Source organism: Chrysochloris asiatica, unplaced genomic scaffold, assembly GCF_000296735.1.
Source record: "Chrysochloris asiatica unplaced genomic scaffold, ChrAsi1.0 scaffold00027, whole genome shotgun sequence".
Taxonomy (NCBI): Eukaryota; Metazoa; Chordata; class Mammalia; order Afrosoricida; family Chrysochloridae; genus Chrysochloris; species Chrysochloris asiatica.
In genome coordinates, this window is record NW_006408545.1 from 11,855,685 (window position 1) to 11,874,093 (window position 18,409).

An 18,409-nucleotide genomic window follows, 5' to 3' on the forward strand; every position below is an offset into this window, starting at 1 on the left:
CTACCAGAGCTCCTTTGCCAAATAGTAGGTATTCAATAGAGCTCATTTTCTCTCCTCTTTCTCTTCAAAATTTAACATACATACCAGATAATCCATCAAACACCCAGTGACATTCAGTTGATTCTGACTCTTGGCAACCTTATATGTTAGATTAGAGCTATTCCTTAGGGTTCCTGAGATGACACATTTGTATGAAAGCAGACTGACACATCTGACATCCAACAGAATGAGTAATGAGTTTGAATTGGACACCTTTCAGTGAGCTTCATATTGTTGTTTGTTGTTGTTGTTAAGTACAGTGGAGTCGGTTCTGGCTCATAGTGACCCTCCCTGTACAGGGTTTCCGAGTCTGCAAATCTTTACAGAAGCAGAAAGCCTCATCTTTCTCCCGCAGAACAGCTGGTAGTTTCAAAGTGCCAGCCATGAGGTTAGCAGCCCGATGCCATCTAATCAGTACCGACTCAGAGCAATCCTATGCACAACTGAACTTAACCCTGCCCTGCCCTGCGCCAATCTCACAATCTTTGCTACAGTTGAGCCCATTGCTGCTGCCACTGTGCTAATACATCTCTTTGGGGGTCTTCCTTTACCCCACTTTACCAAACATGATGTCATTCTCCAGAAACTGGTCCCTCCTGATAATATGTATGAAATATAAGAGATGAAGTCAGACCATTTTGGCTTCTAAGGAGCATTCTGGCTGTATTTCTTCCAACATAGATTGGTTTGTTCATTTCACAGCCCATGGTACTTTCAGTATTCTCCTCCAACACCATAACCCAAATGCATCAATTATTCTACTGTCTTTCTTATTGATGGTCCAACTTTCAAATGCATATGAAGCGATTGGAAATACCTTGACTTGGGTCAAGTGTACCTTACTCCTCAAACTGACATCTTTACTCTTAAACACTGTAAAGAGGACTTGTGAAGCCAATTCGCCTAATGCAATACATCGTTTGATTTCTTGACTGCTACTTCCATGGGTGTTGATGGTTGATCTGAGCAAAATCAACTCTTTGACAACTTCAATCTTTTCTCCAATAATCTTGATGTTATTTATTGGTCCAGTGGTGAGGAATTTTGTTTTCTGCACATTCAGGTGAAACTCATACCAAAGGCAGTGATCTTTGATCTTCATCAGTAAGTATTTTAACTCCTCTTTGCCTTCAGCTAGCAAGTTATATCATCTGAATTGCACAGGTTGTTAATGAGTCTTCCTCCAATCATGATGCTGTGTTCTTCTTCATATAATCTACTTCTCAGATTGTGTGCTCAGCATACAGATTGAATAAGTATGGTGAAAGAATGCAACCCTAGCACACACTTCTCCTAGTTTTAAATCATTCAGTGTTCCCTTGTTCTGTTCGAACAGCTGCCTCTTGATGTATGTACAGTTTCCTCAGGAGCACAATTAGTGTTCTAGAATACTTAATTCTCCACCATGTTGTCCATAGTTTATGATCCACGTAATCGAAAGCTTTTGTGTAGTCAGGTAAACATCTTTCTGGTATTATCTGTTTTCAGCCAAGATTCATCTGGTGTCAGGACTGATATACCTCGTTCCACATACTCATGTGAATATAGCTTGAACCTCTGGCTGATCTCTCTGTCAGTGTACTTCTGTAGCCATTTTTTGAATTATCTTTAGCAAAGTTTTACTTTCATACAATATTAATGATACTGTCCAATAACTTCCACATTCTGTTGGGTCATCTCCCTTTGGAATGGGTACAAATATTGACCTCTTCCAATTGCTTGGTCAGGTTGGTCTTCCAAATTTCTTGGCATAAATGAGTAAGTGCCACAAATCTTTCAGTTTGTTGAAAGATTTCAGTTTGTAATCCATCAATTCCCCCAAGCCTTATTGAACAGCCCAGTGCTTTAACCACTGTGCCACCAGGACTCCTTATAGGTTCTCCCTATTGTTGTTGTTAGGTGACATCAAGTAAGTTCTGACTCGTAGTGAACCCATGAACAACAAAATGAAATACTGCCTGGTACTGCACCATATTCATAATCATTCTTATGTTTGAACCCTTTGTTTCTGCCACTGTGTCAATCCATCTCATTGGGGTCTTTCCTTTTATCGGTAACCCTCCACTTTATCCAACAGCATATCTGCTTTCATGGACTGGTCCTTTCTGAGAACATGTCCAAAGCATAAGAAATGAAGTCTTACCATCCTGGCTTCAAAGGAGTATTCTGGGTATGCTTATTCCAAAACAGATTTGTTTGTTCTTCTGGTAGTCCGTGTAATTTCAATACTCTTCTCCAACATCATAATTCAAATGTATTGATTCTTCTCCAGTCTTCCTGATTCACTGTCCAGCCTTCACATATGAGGCAATTGAAAATACCATGGGTTGGGTCAGACACACCTTAGACTTCAAAGTGACATCTTTGTTCTTTAAAACTCTAAAGCGGTCTATTGCAACAGATGTGTCCAGTGAAATAAAATTACATCATTTAATTTCCTGACTGCTCTTTTGATGACCACTGATGGTGGAGCCAAGAAAAATGAAATCCTTTACAACTCCAGTCTTTTTCCATTTATCATGATGTTGTTTGTGAGGATTTTTTATTTCTTTACATTGCGTTAATACCAAATGCTGTAGTCTTTGATCATCTGCATATCACGGGTTTTTAAGGAGCCTTTTCCCAATCCTAATGTCACCGTCTTCTTCAGCTTTTCAAATTAGTTACTCAGCATACATATTGAATAAATTTGGTGAAAGAGGATATAACCCTGATGCACACCTTTCCTAATTTTAAAACATACAACAGCCCTTTGTTCTATTTAAATAATTGCATCTTGGTCTGCATACAGGTTCCACATGAGTTTAATTAAGAGTTTTGGAATTCCTATTTTCAATGTTACCAATAGTTTGTTATGATGCACACAGTCAAATGCTTTTGCATATTTAGTGAAATACATGTAAACATATTTCTGGTATTCTCTGCTTTCAGCCAAGATCCAGATGACAATCAGTAATGATAAATATCTTTTGTGCCCTATCCTCATCTGAATTCTGCTTGAATTTCTGGCAGTTTCTTGTTGGTGTGCAACTGCAGCAAATTTTTAATTCTCTTTAGCAAAATTTTACTTGCATGTGATATTAATAATTTCTACATTCTGTTAGGTCACCTTTCTTTAGAATGGACACAAATATAGATCATTTCTGATCAGTTAATCAGGCCTTTCGAATTTTGTGGTGCTAGATGAGTAAGCTCCTCCAGTGCTGTATCAGTTTGTTCAAATATTTTGATTTGTACTCTATCAAGTCCTGCAACCTTGTATTTCTCCTATGCCTTCAGGGCAGTGTGGACTACTTCCTTCAATACCTTTAGTTCTTGATCATATGGTACTTCTTGAAATGGTTGAACATCAGCTAATTTTGTTTGCTTGTTTTTGTGCAGTGACTATGTGTTCCTCTCGTCTTTTGATGCTTCTTATGTCATTTAATATTTTGCCCATAGAATCCTTCATTATTGCAACCTAAGGCTTGTTTTTTTTTGCTCCCTCAGTTATTTCAGCATGAGAAATGCTGATATCCTTCACTTTTGGCTTTCTAGCTCCAGATCTTCTCATATTTCATTATAGTCTCTCATTCTGTCTACTCTAGCTTTCCCCTGAAATTTTCTGTTTAACATTTTACTTCCTCATTTCTTCCAATCACTTTAGATTCTCTATGTCAAGAGCAAGTTTCAGAGATTCCTCTGACATCGATTTTTGTCTTTTCCTTCTTTCCTGTCTGTTTAATGACCTCTTTTGCTTTCTTTATGCAAGATGATCTTGATGTCATTCCACAACTCCTCTGATTTAGTGTCTGATGCATCTGTTCTTGAGATGGACTTTAAATTCTGGCAGGATATACTCAAAGTCATATTTTTACTCTAGTGGACTTCAACTTCAGCCTGAACTTGAATCTGAGAGATTAATGGGTGTTTCATAATTGGTCCCTGGCCTTGTTTTAGCCTGTGATATTGAGCTCCATCATCTCATCTCACAGATGTAGTTAGTTTGATCCCTGTGTATTCCATCTGGTTAGGTCCATGTGTATAGTTACTATTTATGTTGTTGAAAAATGACTTTGCAGCCAATAAGTCATTGGTCTTGCAAAACTCTATCATGGGACCTCCAGTATAATTTCTGTCACCAACTACCTCTCCTTCCTCTTTGCTTTTAGCTTTCACATTCCAGTCACCAATAATTATCAGTGTACCTTGATTACACGTTTCATCAATATTTGACTGAAGGAGTTGGTAGAATTCCTCAATTTCTTCATAATTGGCATTAGTGATTGGTGCACAAATTTGGATAATAATGGTATTATCTCCTTCTCCTTGTAGGCGTATGGATATTATCACAAACAGCATTGTACTTCAAGATAGATCTTGAAATGCACTTTTTGATGATGAATGTGACACTATACCATATAATTGCCTGACTCAAAATAGCCAATACCAGTCCATTTCAGATCACAAATGCCTGAGAACTTTGAGTTCCATTTCATTTATTATAACTTCCAATTTTCCTACATTCATACTTTGTACATTTCAATTACTCATTATTAATGAATATTTTCAACTGTTTCTTCACATTTTGAATTGTGCTTCATCAGAAAATGAAGGTCATGAGAGCTTTGCTTCATCCACATCATAAAGGTCAACTCTACTTTGAGGAGGCAACTCTTACCCAAAAGTATTTTGAGTGCCTTCCAGTCTGAGGGCTCATCTTTCTGCACTTTATCAAACATTGTTGCACTGCTATTCATGATAAGGTCTTCATTTACTAACCTTTCAGAAATGGTCTGCCTCTTCTTCCTAGTCTGTCTTAGTCTATAAGCTCCTTTGACATCTGTCTATCATGGGCAACCTTGCTTGTATTTAAAATACCGGTGATATAGCTTCCACCATCACAGCACTGAACTTAAGCATCCTCTTTGCCTTCAAGTCAGTCCTGACCCGTAACAACCCTGCATAGAGTTTCCAAGGAGCAGCTAGTGAGCTTGAACCACCAACCTCGCAGATCAAACCAACTTTGCAGTCAAGCACATTAACCCACAGCACCACACCAGGACTCCTAGTCCCGTACAACTACCCTTCTTTTCCTGGGTTTTGCTTTTGCTCTCGGCCTTTTCCGTCTTCCCCTTAACACCTGTACCCATGCATGCTAGCCTCTTTCACTTCTCAGACTCTCCAGGTATTTGCTGTACTTCTGCGCATCTTGCTCTTTACATTAAAGGGGTTAGCCAAAATTTCAATTATTCATAAAAGACTGAAGCATTTCCCGTTATGTTTTCACCCTCCATTGTGTAGTTTTTCTTTTTAGCATTTATTATTACTTATAAGTATATATTAAGGAGCTCTGGTAGCGTAGTGGTTACGAATTGGGCTGTGAACCGCAAGGTCAGCAGTTCAAACTACCAGCTGTTCCACAGGAGAAAGATGAGGCTTTCTCCTCCCGTAAAGATTTACAGCCTCAGAAGCCCTATAAAGGGTCGCTATGAGTCGGAACCGACTCCACGGCTCATAACAACAATAACAATAACATAAGTATATATTAATCATTCCCATACTGCTTTTACGTCTGTTTTCTCCAATAATCTAGACTCCCAGATGGGCAGACCATGTGTTTAGTTTGCTCTTATCTCCATAGCATCCAGCACAGAACCACGCATTTAAAGGATGCTCCAAAAATATTTGTCAACTGTGTTTTGGATAAATGCTGCTATTATATCCTAACCTTAGCCCATTCTCTTGCAGCATCTCACCAAGTGATGCAGTTCATTCCACTAGAAAGCATTCCCATGAAACCCATATTCTGGCTTCTTCCCTAATGGTCATTCTCTAGCATTTAATTGTACATTATCATGAATTGGGTTGTATTGTGTTCTCTGGTTATCAGTTTACCAATAGCCAAAACTCTCGCAAGATCTGTTTTGGAATTCCTCCATAGACCTAATATAGTAACTGTGAAAGCTATAGGTACTCAGTAAACTCTTTACAAATAAATGAAAAAGTGAATCAATAAACCCTAGTCTATCTCTTTTTTCATAGAGAAGAATCTTCACATAGAAAACATGGAGTTACCATTGAAGCAAAACAATTTCTAACCACAATTACTTGCTGTAGTTTCCCTCTTCTTTGGTTACTATTTAGAGCTTCAATAAGAAGCAAATGATCTTATCTTGAAAAAGGGACTTGGATTTATTTCTAATAATAGAAGCTTTTGTTCTTGCTCCCTTTATCCATTCACAGTTAAAACAAAACATGACAAAAACTACCCAACTAAATTATGGCATTGTTATGCCCAAAATGATAATTAACTCAAATGAAATTCGAATTTCTATATTTGCTGTCTCATTCTGAAAGAGCTTTCAGTTCACTGGTTATGCGGTAGGCAAGCCTCATGGTGATCATTTTACCAGTATTCTTTCACTTTGAATGATTTACTCCATATATACATATGCATATACGGGAGTCCTACTGACATTGTGGGTTAAGCATTGGACTGTTACACTCATGGTCATTGGTTCCAATCCAACAGCTCCTCCATAGAAGAAACATGAGACTTGCTGCTCCCATAGAGATTTACAGGTTTGGAAACCCTATCCAGGATTGCTGTGAGTTAGAACTGATTCAACAGACACGCAACTACATATGTGTATGTGTGTGTGTGTGTGTGTGTGTGTATGTATATATATATATCCCTGGTGGCACTGTGGGATAGGCATTGTGCTGCTAACCAAATCGTTCAAAGTTTTAAAAAACCACCAACTGTGCTGTTTTACAGTAGAAAGAGGAGTGTGTCTGCTCCCATAAAGATTTACAGTCTTGGAAAACCCTACATGGGGTCTCTATGAGTCACAATTGGCACAATGGTAGTAAGTTTGGGTTTGGTTATAAACACACACACATATACACACATACATATATGCAAACACACACACAAGGAAGCTTCAGAAAGTTTTTGAAAAAATTCATTCTTTTAATTCCATTTTTCCATGAACTTTTAGAAGCCCCCTCATATATACATACACACATACACATGAAGTAAATCAAAGTATTACTAAAAAGTCATGTTGTTGTTGTTAAGTGTCATCAAGTCAGTACAAATCATAGTGGTCCTGTATAGGGTTTCCAAAGAGTGACTGGTGGGTTTGAACTGCTGACCTTGCAGTTAGAAGTCCAGAGTTTATCCTACAGCACCACACCAGAATGCCACAAAATCATAGACACCATTATTAAACAAAACTATCAAAATGTGAACCTACTGTTTCTCCACATAGCCTCTGTCTGGTATATATGGTGGTGTTTCATTTCTCTAATGCTTCCTGGTGCTACTGAGGAATACGCACTGGACTGCTAATCCCAAAGTCAGCAGTTCAAACCCACCAACCACAAAGCAGAGTCTGCTCCCATAAAGACTGACAGCTTAGGAAACCCTATACAAGGTCACTATGAGTTCTAATCCACTTAATGGCAATGAGTTTCGCTTTGGTTTAACCCTTCCCCAAAGAATCCTTCACTCTCCAGTTACACCATGTCAAAACTGTAGTGTGGGCATCCTCTAAGGAGTCAGATCCTATGTGTTTGAAGTGTCCTTTGATTTGGAGGAACAAAAACACGTCTGAAAGGGCAGTACCAGAACTACCAAGTACATGTGATAACGTTTCCCAGTGAAACCTCATAGAACAGCTCTGCTACCCCCAAAGAATGACATGGGCATGATGGAAAAAAAATAACCGCAACTTTCCTGGCCTTTTTCTCACCAATGCAGTTTTCAATTTTCTTTTAAAATGTCTTCATAATAAGCTCCCATGATCATCTTGTTTCCTTTAAGAAAATCTACCAAGGTTACCTCTTTGGAATCCCAAAAAGCAGTCGTCATAACTTTCTGAGCTGATCTCTTTGCCTTAAATTGAATGGGCCATCAGATCCCCTCTGAAGCCACCGTTTTGAATAGATCCTGTTTTGGAAGGAATCTTAAGGAGACTAAGATATAAATGCAAACTTGTCTGCAGCCATTCACCAATCACAGAAACAGGATTAAACACACTTTGTTTGGTATAAACTTATGCATGTATGAACTGGAACTCTAATAGCAATACATTTTTAATTACCCTCATGTGTTTGTATATGTGTATACTATAAAAATAAATAAGATGCATATATATATATTGTTGTTGTTAAGTACCGTAGAGTCGGTTCTGACTCATATTGACCCTACACAGGGTTTCCAAGGCTGTAAATCTTTACGGGAGCAGACTGCCTCATCTTTCTCCCGCAGAACAGCTGGTAGTTTCGAAGTGCCGACCTTGAGGTTAGCAACCTGATTCGTAACCACTACGCTACCAGAGCTCCTTATATATATAATCAATAATAAAATTCATACATTTTATCTACTTTTACAGTTGCATAAGAGGTTCTATCTAGTTAGTAACATCCCCTTAGATTTAGTATTTAATCTTACAGCATGGGCCAGGAAGGGGAAGGTAAGTTTTGCTAAATACCTGTTATACCATGGAATTTTTCAGGATTGATATGGGTGTATTTTTTTGTGTGGTGCCACTTGTATTCTGTCACTGGTCGGCTTTGTGACAATCAACAGAACCTATAAGAAATGAATCTATTGCTGATAAGCCCCTTCTTGTCCTTGTCTTTCAGACTGCGGAAGTCCTGAAGATTGATGGAGGGCCATGCTATTCAAACAGCAGGCGTGGCTGACACAGAAGCTCCTCGTGCTGGGAAGCCTTGCTGTTGGGAGTCTCCTGTATCTAGTTGCCAGAGTTGGGAGCTTGGATAGGTAGGTGATTAAATATACACTATGCCCATATGATTTTAAGAGTCTCTTGATTCATACCTCCTTGGAATGTAATTTTAAATATATCCATTTGTTTTCCTCCATCAAAATTCCCAAGAAATAGTCTTTTCTGCAGTATTGATTTTTATTTATTGAGCCTTTAAAAGAAAGAGAGATCCAAGATGCTCAAGCTAAGGTGTTTGTCAAGATCTATTTGTATTCCACGTACACTAACACTTTTTTTCAGAAAAGGGATAAAGCTGCATATAGTAAGAATGCCATGTACTAGAGCTCAATGTGGCCTGCCTGCACCTGATGTTGACCTCTGCCACAGCAAAATCGTGGTGATCTATTTATGTGTCTTCATTTTGAAATTTATGAGTGGACAATTAATGTGCTACCAGGAGAGTAAAATTTATGTATGAGCCTGTAAAGGAGCTCAAGTTTGGAATCCATTGCCCTGAAAAGATGGTTGCAGGCTTGGGAGTTTTAACTATGTTAATTAGCTCTAGTTTTCAGAAGCTGAATGTACACACAAGGATGCTGTCACTCCAAGTAATTGTCCAGAAAGCAATGGAAAATCCATGGAGAGGAAATTACAGAGCTAGAATTTGGCTTCAGATAAGCAAGCGCTTGAGAGGTACTGGGCCTACAAAAGTCCAGTCATATCAGCTGGGTTCACACTGAATGCCTTTCACATTGGCCTGCACCCATTGTACCTGGAAAGGACAGAGAAGTTAAATTCTGAAATGTGAAGCATTTTCCTTTGCCCTTTAAAATCAATTACTTGCACTGGGAAAACCGAAGTATGTTCTCCATGAATTCAATTCCTATTGTTTCTGAAAAAGTTGCCATACTTTAGAATGAAAATATCATCCTTCCAAATTTTTCAAAATAATCTGTAGTTTATCACTATTTAACAAAATAGAGGGTATTTAATAAAGAATGTATCTTTGGGTTTTCTTCAGTTGGTATCAATTTTAATTGGCAAAATAAACCCCTTTAATGCTTTTTATTTCAAAATTCCTGAGTAAATTTGCTGCTGTTTAGTTACCATGAAAAATGGAAAATTGAGAGCCTGTGACTGACCTAAATACTTAAGTAGTAGTGAAGTCTTAAGATTGTAGCATTTCCTATGTCCATAATGAACCTTTTATATCAAGCTCTTCTTCCCCCTATCTTTAATTATCATCGAATCATTTGCTTTTCATTGAATTATTGATCTAAGGATCATTAATACATTAGCTATTTAGTTGGTGATTCTTCTCATTTACAATCCTGCCTCTAGACTCTAATCTGAAGTTTTTGTAGGAATTGGATTGCCTGGTAAACTATCCCCTAAGGAAAAAAAAAAGTATGTAATTTGATTCTGATTCATAGAACTTCATTAGGACATAGTAGAACTTCCCCATAAAGTTCTCAAGGCTGTATTTTTATAGAAGCGGACTGCCACATCTTTCTCTTCCAGAGTGGCTAATGGGTTCAAACTGCAGAACTTCTTGTCATCAGTCCAACACTGAACTAGTGTGTTACCAAGGCTCTTTGGATTGGCTGGAAGACTTTCTCAAAACTTCTCACTTAATAATTCAAGCAGATTATTTTCAAACCTGACACATGCTGACTTAGGCCCATCCTTAAGTGACTGAAGACCCTGTTCTGAGAGGCTAAGCTCAGTTATTTCCAAGGCTAAGATTGTTGTTTAGCATGGGGCCTGTGTCCAGAATCCAAGTCATAATGAGATCTTTTCTCCACACCTAAGTCAAACCCAACCCACTGCCAGTGAGTCAATTCTGACTCATATAGTACAGAGAAGAGCCCAACAATATGGTTTCCAAAACTGCACGTCTTTACAGCAGCAAACTGTCTCATCTTCTTCCCATGGAGCAGCTGGTGGGCTTGAAATGCCAACCTTCCAGTTAGCCACACCACACTTAGCCCATGGCACCAGCAAGTCTCCTTAGCCTGAGTTAGGGGGCACCACCTACAATTCTTTGCAGGGTATGAGCTCCTTGAGTAGAAAGTAGAAAGAAGAAAGGATTTATTGAAGAAAATGACCTTTCTAGAGATAGGAAAGTTCCATTCTGGGTCAGACAGGAGAGTCTTTCTACAAGACAATGAAATCATTCTACGCTCATCAGAGAAAAATCCATTCAATGGATACCAGAGGAAAGTGAGGCTTAACTTTCAACCAGAACCCAAGAAGAATTGAATGAAAATATTTTTATACGCCAAACAATATCACAATTAAGTACATGTACAATTATGAATAGACATCTGGTCTGGTACTGTGGGTTAATGCACTGGACTGCAAAGTTGGTTTGATCCTCAAGGTTGGCGGTTCAAGCTCACCAGTCGCTCCTCAGAAACCCTATACAGGGGTCACTATGGGTTGGACATGACTTGATGGCACTTAACAACAGCAACATAATTATGAATAAATGCTGATGAAATAACATATTGATCATTTTTATCTTCCATGAAGAGTTCTGACATGTCAATACTATTATCAAATTTATAAAAATAAAATTCACATTTCTCTAAAATTTTAACTGTGGTAAATTCTGTTACTTTGTGTGTTTTTTTCACATTGTCCTCAATGATCTTGACTTTTAGTTAAAACTATAAGTAACAGCCACCACAAAAAATCAAATCTATGTTTATATTTTACCTAAAGCGTTATCATTTGTTGCTTTTGTTAAGTCCCATCGAGTCAATTCTGACCCATAGTGACCCTGTATAGGGTTTCCAATGAGCAGCTGGTGAGCTTGAACCACCACCCTTGCAGTTCAGATGACTTTGCAATCTGACGCTTTAGCCCACAGTGCCACACCAGGACTCCATTAGTACTTGGACCATTAGTAGCTATTTAAACAGAGCACGGCCCAAGCCCTTTCTCGTCACTTTGATGAAATGGCCTTGGAGTGACCTTGAGGTGGTTTCTCCTCTTCCTTTAATCAAAAACATTAGAGAAGACAAGCAAGGTACAAAGGATCTTTTGAGGAAAGCAAGCACAGCCTCATTCTCACAGAGATGGATTATTAGATTATCATTATTATTATTACTGCTGTTGCTGTTAAGTACCGTGGAGTCGGTTCCGACTCATAGCGACCCTGTACAGGGTTTCTGGGGCTGTAAATGTTTACAGGAGCAGAAAGCCTCATCTTTCTCCCTCGGAACTGCTGGTAGTTTCGAACTGCTGACCTTGCGTTTGGCAGTCTGACTCGTAACCACTACACTCTATTAGTAGGACAATTAGAAACTTCAGTTGAAATAATTGGTTTAATAGCTATTTTTAACTAATGTATCCCTTTACCAAGTAGGATAAAGTGCTTTTCAAGATCGACTTAAGAAAATTACAATGAATCTCTGTTTAGGTTAAGTAATACCCAAAAGGAATCTGAAATGTTTCAGCAATGAATAATGGTCATGCCATATTGCACATTTACACTCCAGTCTAATATCAATGTTAAGTGACTGTTACCACAGTAGAAAAACTGACTGCTGGTACAAACAGTTAAAGTGCTTACCTGCTAACTGAAAGGCTGAAGATTTAAGTCCACCCAAAGGCACATCAGAAGAAAGACCTGGCAATGTACTCTGAAAACCTAGCCACTGAAAACCTTATAAAGAACTGCTCTACCCTGACACATATGGCATTGTCATGTATCAGAATTAATGCAAATGTTTAGTTTAATTTGGTTACCACATCTTGCCCTCTGAGAGAGAATGTTGAAATGGAAATCCTCCTTTTTGACTCTATCCATTGGATCCCTTTCTTCATGAAAGAACTGAAATCTCTGATTTAAATGGACTTGACATGAGGATCTGAAGTTTTCTGTCCAAGGGCGTGTTGATTTCTAACCCCAGGTGTGATAGGTTATATACAGGTGATGTCAATTGGGTTTGGTCCTACATTCAGCAAAGCAAAAACACAATCCTCATGTCCTTAGATAGAAAGAGGAAATGACCAGAGGAAATCATGTATCCTCTGGGTTGCTCAAGGCCAAAGACAATACAGACATAACTTGTTTCACTGTTCTGGTGGCGACTGTGTGCCACTGAGTTTCAACTCATAGTGATTCTGTATAGGGTTTCCAAGGCTGTAATTTTTTATGGCAGCAGAAAGCCTCATCTTTCTCTGGAGGAATGACTGGTAGATTGATTCAAACTGATGACCTTGCAGTTGGCAGCCCAGCTTGTAATCCATGAAGCTACCAGTACTCCTTTTTCATTGTTCTAAACTTCAGCAAATTGAAGGTTTGTGGCAACCCTGCATCAAGCAAATCTATTGGAGCCACTTTCCAGTCACTGTATTACTTATGGATAATTCTCGCAATATTTCATATGTTCCCATAATACTGCTGCACACTTAATAAACTACAGTATAGTGTAAACATAACTTTTATATGCACTGGGAAGCCAGAAAAATCATGTAACTCCCTTTATTGTGATATTCGCTTTATTACAGTGCTCTGTAACTGAACCCACAATATCTCTGAAATATGCCTGTAATTCTCAGAGTGAAAAGCTCAGCAAGTGCCAAAATTGGAACTTTGAAGGTTGATGATGCAAATAGCCAAGGACAGAGACTGAGACCTCTATTCAGATTTTATCTCAAAGAGTTTTGAGAACCAGATGAGTGCAGCTGAGTTGCAAGAAAATAATATCATAGAAACTCAAAAGACATGACTTCCTAGCTGCCTTCAGTTTCTCAGTGGAAGATTATAATCTTCAACCTTGCACATTTTCCAAATGATATGAACTGTTGAGTTGTTAAGAAGCTATTAGTATGGCCAATGTCACTTACCTATCCTGTACTGTGAACGTAAGTGCACGCCCAAGTCAATTAAGTGCTTGATGGTGGTGGTTATGTGCTGTGGAGTAGGTTCCGACTCATAGCGACCCTGTACAGGGTTTCCAAGGCTGTAAATCTTTACGGGAGCAGAAAGCCTCATCTTTCTCCCGTGGAGCAGCTGGTAGTTTCGAACTGCTGACCTTAAGGTTCACAGCCCGATTTGTAACAACTACGCTACTAGAGTGCTTGGTGAATAAAAAAATTTAAGGGATATTAATAAAAAAAAGAATTCCATCAATTATGTGTGCTCCAATTAGTACAGGGTTCCTTAAAATAAAATGTCCCAAACATATGTTGATTGTGGATTGCAGTAGGCTGTGAATCCTTGCTTTTATTCATGCATTGAAAGTCGTAACTGATATTGATTGGGAAACTAGGAAAATGAGAAGTCAGTTACAATGAGCTTCTTCACGTGTCTCTCTGTTGCTTGCAGGCTACAGCCCATCTGTCCCATTGAAGGCCGATTTGGAGCCCGCAATCAGGCCGATTTCCCCCTCCGCGCCCTACAGTTCAAGCGTGGGCTGCTGCACGAGTTCCGGAAAGGCAACGCTTCTAAAGAACAGGTTCGCCTCCATGATCTGGTCCAGCAGCTCCCCAAGGCCATTATCATTGGGGTGAGGAAAGGAGGCACAAGAGCACTGCTTGAGATGCTGAACCTCCATCCAGCAGTGGTCAAAGCATCCCAAGAAATCCACTTTTTTGACAATGATGAGAATTATGCCAAGGGCATTGAGTGGTATAGGAAAAAGATGCCTTTTTCCTACCCTCAGCAAATCACAATTGAAAAGAGTCCAGCATATTTTATCACGGAGGAGGTTCCTGAAAGGATTTACAAAATGAACTCATCCATCAAGCTGTTGATCATTGTCAGGGAGCCAACCACAAGAGCTATTTCCGATTACACTCAGGTGCTTGAGGGGAAGGAGAGGAAGAACAAAACTTATTACAAGTTTGAGAAGCTGGCAATAGACCCTAATACCTGTGAAGTGAACACAAAATATAAGGCAGTAAGAACCAGCATCTACACCAAACATTTGGAAAGGTGGCTAAAATATTTCCCAATTGAGCAATTTCACATTGTTGATGGAGATCGCCTCATCACAGAACCTTTGCCAGAACTTCAGCTCGTGGAGAAGTTCCTAAATCTTCCTCCAAGGATAAGTCAATACAATTTATACTTCAATGCTACCAGAGGATTTTACTGCTTGCGATTTAACATTATCTTTAATAAGTGCCTGGCAGGCAGCAAGGGGCGAATTCATCCAGAGGTGGACCCCTCTGTCATTACCAAATTGCGAAAATTCTTTCACCCTTTTAATCAAAAATTTTACCAGATCACTGGGAGGACATTGAACTGGCCCTAAAGTAATATGCCATACAACACTATGTGTTATTCCTGGAGACATACAATGTCTCCTCTAGATTAAAATATGCACTTTTCCTAAACACAGCTACCCAAGTCATTTTTCCAAGTATACTTGTACATACACAGTGTGTGACCAAATATAAAATCAGTTCTTTTTCTACTGAAAATTTACAAATCAAAATTGCTCTCTGTCTAGTTGCATCTTTTTAAGCTATTTACAAAAAGGAGAGATGGTGGGGTTGGGGGAGAGTGACTTCAGCTATTCTCAAACAGTTAGTCTTCCTTTGACTCAGAAGTTGTCACCCGCCATTTTCACAGGTTTAAGCCAAAAGATTAATGTGTGAAATATACCAATGGCTGTGAAGCTGCAGGAAGTGGAGGATTCAGTTATGCATTATTTCTAAGGGAAAGCTGGCTCTTCAATTCAGATGCTGAATTGGTACCATGAAAACAGAAAATACTATTTTCTTATTATTTAAAGAATGTCTTATTTCATATAATTGACATTGTTCCAAAGTCCCTGTGATGATTTTGCACTATTGTTTTCTTGTACAGACCATGGTGTCGCTTGTAGCATGTCAATCACACATTGGAAAGTCAAGTCCTTACCTTCCATGTTGTTTGTCAACCAAGAGAAATGTCCTGTACATAGTGTATATGGTTGTAAATACTGGTTTCACACTAAGTAATTCTATTTTGTAAACTGAATATGGCTATTTAATTTATTGTGAAAATTAAATTTATTGTGGCATTTAAAAATGGAATGGATTAAAATTACTATATGTGCAACTTTTTTTTTTTTTTTTTTACTCATCTTATTTTATGTAGCCCCCTGCTGGTCGCCAAAATCAAAGCTATATACGTGCACATGAGAACACTTGGACGTATGGGCTTCTCCATTGGTTTTCCACACCCTTGAGAAAAATAATTTATGAAATGAGACTGAATATATTAAGAAAAGAAATCCCAGTCATCTGGAAATCTAGTGTAACAGCCATCTAAAGAACACTAGTGCCGCTCAGCTACAACTTTGTAACAACTAATTTACTTGCGGTTGCTGCTGTGCCAAGAGAAAGACTAGAAATACTGTAACAGAATCAAGGCAGAGAAGAATCACAATTTTATTTGAGCCTCTAATCAGTCAGACCAGTAGAGAGATGAAATAAAATAAGATTAGAAAACTTGTGTGGTCTCTGTATTCAAAGCTGCTGAAGCTTCAAAATGAATACAAGCTTCAGAGTTGTCCCTTTTAGATGAAAGTATATCGGTCTGCTCAAAAATGATCAAATTTCATAGTGTTGTTATTACAAATATAAACATATGGCTCATATTTTCATCCAGAGAAATTAATTCTAAATTGAGTGCCTTGCTAACATCAGACACATTGAATTATGCTTAAGTATCATTCAGAAAAACATTGAAAGTAGTAGAAACAAAAACAGGATGGATTTTTCACATTCAGTTTCTTACCCAGTGAAAGATAGTTGAAGGAGTTTGATTCGACGCCACATCTCCAGTTCCTGTAGAAAACAGTAAGTGACAATGAATTCCTCTTTGATTGTAAAAAGTGTTGGTTTTCTCCATGTCTTGTTTCTACTGTCCAGTGATGATACAACTCTCTAAATAAATATCCCTTCCCTCTTTGATGTTGGTATACATTGCTTCTCAAACCATAGCCTTTGTAATCACCTAGACTGTCAATTAGCAGTGATGCTGTTCTCTCAGCTTGAAACAGGCATGACATCAGCACACACTGGTGGACAGGTTTCTTACTCACTCTGACGTGACTGCAGAGTGAGAGTCTAAGGTCTAAATGTTCCTCACTTCTCCCCTAAGCCATGAATAAAGTCAAACTTTTAAAAATCTAGTGTCAGATTTTCCTGTACCTCAACTCTTAGCAAACCATCAAAGTAAACTCTTTGGGATTGCATTCAAGGACATAATCATGACAGTATCATTAATTCAACTGTAACTATTACTTCAGCACTGTCTCAGTTATCTAGTGCTGCTATATTAGAAGTACCACAAGTGATTAGCTTTAACAAACAAAAATTTATTGTCTCATAGTTTAAGGCTGCAAGTCTAAATTCAAAGTGCCAACTCTAGGGATAGGCTGTCTCTCTCTGTTGATGCTGGAGGAAGGTCTCTGTGCGTTTTCACATCTCATGGCCAAGCATCCCATGAAGATCTCCTTGAATGTTGTCATCAGTCTTTCTCTGCATCTAGGAGGTTGTCAGAGCAGTGACCGTGGGTCCAAAGGCTATGCTGTGCTCCTGGCTTTTGGCAGTGGGGTTTCTCCTTGTCAGCTTGCTCTCTCCTTTTAATCCCTTGTAGGATAAAAAGACACACTGCAGAGAAACTCCCCTTACATTGGATCGGGTTGTGACCTGAGTGTAGCATCCCACTCTAATCCCCTTAAAATTAATTGGCTGATCACATCATATTGGATGATTGTGTCGTGACATAACTGCCAAACCACTCAGAATCATGGCCCAGCCAAGCTGACATCTTCAGATTCACAGTTGAATCTGTAACAAGCACTATATAGCCTGTTCACTTCTATGACAGATTGCCAAACTGGGCCCCACTGAAGCACTGATGCTTCACAGACCTGGTCTAAGTATTCCACAAGTAAAAATTAAAAAGAAGTCTTTTTTCAGACTCATAAGGAATTTCTTAAAAAGCTAACAAAACATTCTCAGTGATCATGGTTTATAAGTTCTTTTTAAATGTTTGTTACTGCTACCAACTGTATATCAATTTTCTCTTAGATTTTATTTAACATAGCCTGAATTTTATAATTTGTTCTTTTTAGATTAGTATGTTTGAAAATTGGTTTAAGCCTTGGGGCCTATCCTCCGACACCACAGCAGTAGGTTTAACCTGGAATTATGTTATTAGAAGGCAGGTTTCATTTCAATGAAAAAAACAGCCATAGCCACTACTCAGTGAGCTAGGTAGAAGAAAATAACATTTCTATGACTTAATAGCATACCTATACTGGAGATTATAAACCTTCTTGTGTTTCCTATTGTTATCAAATAGGCCAGGGACCTCTAGAGAAATCTTCAGCTCATTATAATAGTTCTGCCAAGGCTCTTATAATAAGTTATTCCTTTACATAATGAAAACATTGCATTCCTTCCACAGGCTTGCCTGTACCATATGACTTTGGGAATCAGTACTAGTTGCAAAGAGAAAAAACTAAGCAATATTGAAATTTCTGCTGGACCACAACACTGAAGCTATACCATTTTGTGTTTTTTCACTACTGATTTTTAGAAGCTGGTGACTTCCAGTTATAATTATGTGAAAAGGAACAGGAGTCCAAAGTGAGGGAGCTGTTTTAAGTGCCATCAACTTGGTTCTGACTCATAGC

The 18,409-nt window shown here is 38.5% G+C and overlaps 1 protein-coding gene across 1 annotated transcript in view; it reads left to right on the forward strand.

Moving 5' to 3' along the window:
• Positions 1-16,684, forward strand: part of HS3ST5 (heparan sulfate (glucosamine) 3-O-sulfotransferase 5) — a 143,615-nt gene extending 126,931 nt beyond the window's left edge. Inside the window, exons 2-3 of the mRNA XM_006839915.1 lie at positions 8,674-8,812; positions 14,098-16,684. Coding sequence (XP_006839978.1) covers positions 8,706-8,812; positions 14,098-15,028 — 1,038 coding nt within the window. The 5' untranslated portion in view covers positions 8,674-8,705 and the 3' untranslated portion in view covers positions 15,029-16,684. The remainder of the gene's footprint in view (positions 1-8,673; positions 8,813-14,097) is intronic.
• Positions 16,685-18,409: the final 1,725 nt, after the last annotated feature.